Genomic DNA, 5,921 nt, shown 5'->3' with positions numbered 1-5,921 from the left:
TCACACTCGGGAGACGGGTGCCGGGCGTTTGCAACCACCACTCAACTTCTATCGCATAGCTGTTTTTGATTTTAATTAAATTTAAGGACCTATATTCAAAAGAACATGACAGCATATTATTAATGTGCTCAAAAAAATACAAACTATATATATATTCATATAATACATAAAAAAGTATGAACACATATTTTTTAAAAAGCATAAAAACATATGCAAAAAAAGTATGTAAAAAAAGCATTAAAACATATGCAAAAAAAGTATGTAAAAAAATAGCTATGCCGACGGCATAGATACGGCAGAGTTCTGGCGGGCGCCGTGCCGCGGATCGGTGACGTGGCAGATATTCCGATGGCTGCCGTCGGTATACCTACGCCGCGGATCGGTGACGTGGCATGCGGAGATATGCCGACGGCCGCCCGTCCCGACCGTCGGCATAGGTTTGACGGCGTTAGCCGCTAGTCACGGGCGGGGTCGCCGGGCCCACAGTTATACCGACGGCTGATTTATGCCGATGGCTGCTGTCGGCATGTCTGCGGCTAGGTCGACGGCCGTTCTGTGCCGACGGCGGCCGTCGGCATAGATCCACATAACCCGACGGCCAGTGTAAGCCGACGGCCAGGACTGGGCTGTCGGCATATCTCAAACTAGGCCGACGGCAGCCGTAGGCATAGGTTTGGCCGTCGGCGTATGCCCGTTTTCCGGTAGTGGTCGGCGCGTTGGGTCGTCATTTTTGTCCGCGTAAACCTAAATGGACACAGACGGACCAAATGAATCGCCCCATTGAAGTTGCTCTTAGTTCCGTGTTGGGCACTAGATCACCTGAAGGACCGACCATGCCCTCGCCAGTCATGACGGGCAGGCACAACATCAACTCGTCCCTGCAGTTCAACAGTTTTTACAGGTGGGGGCCGAGCATTTTCGGCCAACCTGTAGCAAGTTCAAACCGAAATGGGCGAATCAAGCGGATGCCTGCGAGAGATTTGGAATGGAACTCCCTGAAACCGCACTAAAACCAGGGCGTAGCACAATCTTGGGATTTCTGAGTGTTTTGCCGGTTATTTTGCAGCATGCCCATCTGACGGCCTCCCTGGAACCTGCCTGTGCGGAAGTTTTCTAAAAAAAATACTACAAAAAAATAATTTTGGATTCAAGCTCCGGTAAGTCAACTTGGTTTGAGACTCTCGCCTTCTCAGATTGGGCGCCTCGCCTCGCTCCCCGGTGTCAATTTCCGCTGCAGATCCATCGTCTCCACGCTGGAGTACTGCTTGCTCCTCTTCGGGTCCTCCGAGACCTTCCTTCGAGCCCTCAGGAGTGGCTCCGTTCTCGGGTGCGACCTCGACCGGGTGGTTAAGCCCAATGTTGCCTTCCTGCAGGAGTGCGGGCTAGGTGGTTGCGATATTGCCAAGTTCTACGTATTTAGGCCATCGCCGCTCAGCATCAGCACGGAACGCATCCAGACAGCAGTGGCGTGCGTCGATGGTCTTGGTGTACACCGTGGATCTCCGATGTTCAGGCATGCGTTACAAGCTGTTGCATTCCTCAGCGAGGAGAAGATCGCCGCCAAAGTGGAGCACTTGAAGAAGACGTTCAGGTGGTCTGATGCCGAGGTGGGCATTGCTTTGTCCAAGCTTGCGCCTGTGCTGACGAGATCTAACCAGATGCTGGAGAGCAAGTCAGAGTTCCTCATTTCCGAGGTGGGGTTTGAGCCAGCATACATTGCTCATCATCCGGCATTGCTCACGTACAGCCTGGAGGGCCGGATCATACCCCGGTACTATGTTGTAAAGTTTCTTAAGGAAAATGGACTGCTGGATCACAACCGGAGCTACTATACTGCATTCATTGTGATGGAGAAAGTATTCGTGGAGAAGTACATATGCCCTCACAAGGAAGTTGCACCATACCTTGCAGAAGACTATGATGCCGCTTGCAGAGGGGAAGTGCCGACTAGATTCAAATTTACATGAAAATTGGTAACAGTACGGCACAGCAAATTTTTTACATTCTGTGTTATGCTATTCATTCCTGATTTGGTGTTCTTGGCCTAGCTGAATTGTAGTTGTCTGCTATTGATAATCTATTGTATGTTTGTTACATGCTGATTTGATGGTGCTAGTCTAGGATGAAATTGGCAATTTGATTTGAGAGTATTGGTATGCTCATTATGACATTCAATTAGAGAAGAAAGCATCGTACTACTAGCTTGTGCACTCTAAGGTCGCATTGACATACATATTGGATTTACGGGAATCTTTGTGAATGGCTGCTCCAGCCACGGATACCCTTCCTTTCCACCTGGAGATAGGAGCCATGTCAGAAAAAGCAATTCAAAGTACTAAGCACTCTCTGACACATATCCCCACAACATTACATTTGAAATGGATGGTGTCCAAAGTGGAGCAGTGGTTTCGTGGAGCCAAATGTCATCTCTTCGTCGCCTATTTAGTTAAATCTAAGTCTAGATATTGCATAACTATAGAATCTTGCAGAACTTAGAACGTAGGAATAGTATACATGTTGTGTACCTCAAATTAGGACCCAAGCTGTGGTGGGGATGTGCATATTTGTCTGTTCCTGATGTTAGGCTTTAGAAGTTGGAAGAAATGAGATCTCAGCTGTGTGCTTGCAGTAACACAAAGGAGATGGGTCCATGCTATTAATCGCAAAGAGATTTGCTTTGAAATGAACATCTGTTGTGTGTCCCTTCTTTGGTGCCTAGCTTGTGGAATTATACGAGCATACTGATTTTCTGAATGTAGACGACGCGTTCTTTCTTTCAGAAGATGTGCTGAAACTGGATGCAGATGCATGGTGTTCCCTTCTTGTTCTTCCAGGAGATCGATGAAGCAGGGTGCTCCGACTCTGCTATCATATATGTAATTCTGAAGGTATTTGTGGACTTGATGCCTTGCGTGAAGAAGCTCCTACTTTTGTCCTTTTGGATTTTGCAATTTCAGTAAACCTTCTTTCTAGTAATCTGAATCAGAATCAGAATCAGATCTGATTAGTTAACTCTGAATCTTTCAGCCACCAAGTGAAGATATCTATAGTAACTGCTTAAATGTGTAGCCATGTTTGTTTTACTCGAATCAGAGCTGCAAAATAAACAAGAATCTTACAACAAAGTTGGTCATTAATGCTAATACGGGAAAAACGTGCTATTTTGTATTCAGCAAATGCTTCAAGTATCATTGATGAGTACATTTGCACACTCTATCTCTATGTTCTCGATGTCCATTGTAGTTTGCAATGCAATACTCAATCTTTCTTTCAGTGAATAAATCTACATTATTGTTATGTCATTATTTATGCTCAGCAAATGGCTAGAGTATGTACTCTCGGTTTAGCATGGTATCCATTCTACCTAGATTGATCTCAGGTGTTACACTAACATTTGTAGTCTATGCTATTTGCTATATCAAACCAGAGTTACTTTAGGCATTAACAAATGCAAACTGGTTTCCATTGTATGGGATTTATTTTTTAGTGTTGAAAAATATATCTTCAGAACTATGCCGAGCTTCTACTACTGACCGTTATGAAAGAACATGCTAATGCTGGATATTATATTTTTTTTCCATACACTCCCAAGATGGGATATATTACTCGATGTGATGCGTTATCAGCTATATAAAATTTCCTGTCATGAGAGCAGATTGCTAGATCTATTCTGCATATTTTTCAGTTTGTTGTGCATGCTATCTTTTGCTTCATGGTTTGTGTGCTTCAGAACTCGTGTTTTTATTCAGGCATGGATGTGCTTCATAACCCAATACTCCCCCTCACAATTTGTTAGCTTATGAGATGACAACGAAATTGTATCTTTGTTGCTTCTTCTCTGCAAAATTTCGGATCTTTAAAAATTTAGGAAATGAACTATTAATAATTTAATACTTTAGAATACATATTAATAATTTAGGAGTCCTATTGAAGAAATATGTTGTAGGCCTGGTTGAGATGTGATTTACATTTTCCTGTCACAGATCGTCCTCTGATGCTATATTAGCAGTCTTTTAATCTGTGGCCTGAATTCCAGATCGTTAACTCTTAAATGATTACCAAGAGTGGCAGATGGGCAGAACCTATCCTATCAAATTGCTATCCTGAGCTTCTCTCTCCTGATGTCTTGATTGATTTGCTCCAAATATATTTGCAGGTTGCATCATTTTTGTGTGATGTCGGCAAACCATTTGGGTTCTTCGGTATTGCATTAGAAACGATGCCCTACCTATACTCACTAGTAGATAAAGGGTCAAACGTGAAGCACATTAGGTTCCAATGGCTAGCCGGGCCGCTTTCATTAGTACCGGTTCGTGGCGAACCTTTAGCACCGGTTCGTGCCACGAACCGGTACTAATGAGAGTGGTGGCAGGATGTTGTTAGACAGGTGCCCCTCCAGCCCCTTTAGTACCGGTTCTTGGCAAGAACCGGTACTAAAGGTCGTCCTACATAAACCCTTCGTCCATCCGAGCTCGCTCTGTTCTTCCCCTTTCCCCTCTCCTCTCTGTTCTTCCCCTCTTCCTCTCGAGCTCATCACACATTTTGCCCAAAATTTGTCAAGATTTGAAGGCCCCCATCCATTCAAATGATCACAAAGGTTAGCAACTTTGTCCTTTCATCTCTCATTGCTAGATTAGCTCTTGCAATGCTTTATATAGTGATTAATTTGTGAGTTTAGTAATTTGGGAGGATATATATATATATATGTGTGCTAGTATTTGATTTATATGCAATTTGAGGTCAAAAATAACACTTAGTTTGCATATGTAGGTGTGGTTTACTTAGTGCCTTCTAAATCTCCATCGTAGCCACCGTCGATCGCCAGCACCGTCCCGTCGCCGGCACCACCTTGTGGTGAGCCTCTAGTTCATGAAATTTTATATAAAGATTGATGTTTGTGTGATTTGGATATATAGTTACTCGTATAATTATCTTACCCGTACGTTGTTTGTTATACATATAGTGCCATGGTTTTGATATCCGTCCCCGTCGGCCCTAGTCCTTGTTATGATTCGGATGTGGTATGTATATTCTCTTTTAAAACTAGTTGCATTTCGTGTTTATGAAAAATTATGCCCATCAAGTTGACATAGACATTTTTTCTAGGAGGTATGTGAACCGGAAATTCCAACCGACCCTATTGCCGAGAGGTTAAATTTAGTTGAAAGAGAAAACGAGTACTTGAAAGAAAAATTGAAAAGAATTGAGGGGGAGAAGATGGAATTGGAGTTGCATGTTGCCGATGTCGTCGATGATCACAAGATGAAGATGGAGAAAATGCGCTTGAAGATTAGAAAGGTTAGAAAATATGCCATCGATAGTGAGGCTTGGTATCATTATGCTGTTGGATCCATTGTTACCTTAGTTGCGATCTTGATCGTATTTGTTGTTGCATTTAAATGCTTTAACTAGAGAGTTATTTGTTTGTTGCATTTAAGTGTTGTATGAACTTTATGTATGAACTTGTATTAATTTGGTCTATTCGGTGTTGTGTAATGAAGATGAGCCGGCAATGGATGTACGATGACCGATGCACTCCCCAGTTTGTTGAGGGCGTGCATAGTTTTCTGCTTGCGGCTGAGGCAAACAAGCGGGCGGATGGTTTTATGCCTTGTCCATGTGCTCGCTGTAAGAATGGTCACAATTACTCTACGTCAAGAACCATTCACGTCCACCTGTTTAAGTCCGGTTTCATGCCCCATTATAATGTTTGGACCAAGCACGGAGAAAGAGGGGTTATGATGGAAGACAATGAAGAAGAAGAGGACGACGACAGCTATCCTGGCCATGGGTTCCCTGAAGACGATGATACAACAATGGGGGAAGAAGCTGAGCCGGTAATGCGGGGAGAAGCTGAGCCGGCAATGCGGGAAGAAGCTGAAGAAGAGGCATCAGATGAGCCCGTTGATAATCTAGGTCGG

At 43.7% G+C, this 5,921-nt stretch overlaps 1 protein-coding gene across 1 annotated transcript; it reads left to right on the top strand.

Annotated features, from left to right (window-relative positions):
• Window positions 1–348: 348 nt before the first annotated feature.
• LOC147963236 (uncharacterized) lies at window positions 349–1,967 on the top strand. Its single transcript, XM_087529520.1, has 3 exons — window positions 349–447; window positions 541–603; window positions 1,194–1,967. The coding sequence occupies exons 1-3, from the start codon at window positions 349–351 to the stop codon at window positions 1,965–1,967; spliced, it is 936 nt and encodes a 311-aa protein (XP_087385646.1).
• Window positions 1,968–5,921: the final 3,954 nt, after the last annotated feature.

The sequence above is a fragment of the Triticum urartu genome, chromosome 6A (genome assembly GCF_056163025.1).
Source record: "Triticum urartu cultivar PI428250 chromosome 6A, HENAU_Tu73, whole genome shotgun sequence".
NCBI lineage: Eukaryota > Viridiplantae > Streptophyta > Magnoliopsida > Poales > Poaceae > Triticum > Triticum urartu.
This window is presented reverse-complemented; position numbering and strand designations above follow the sequence as displayed.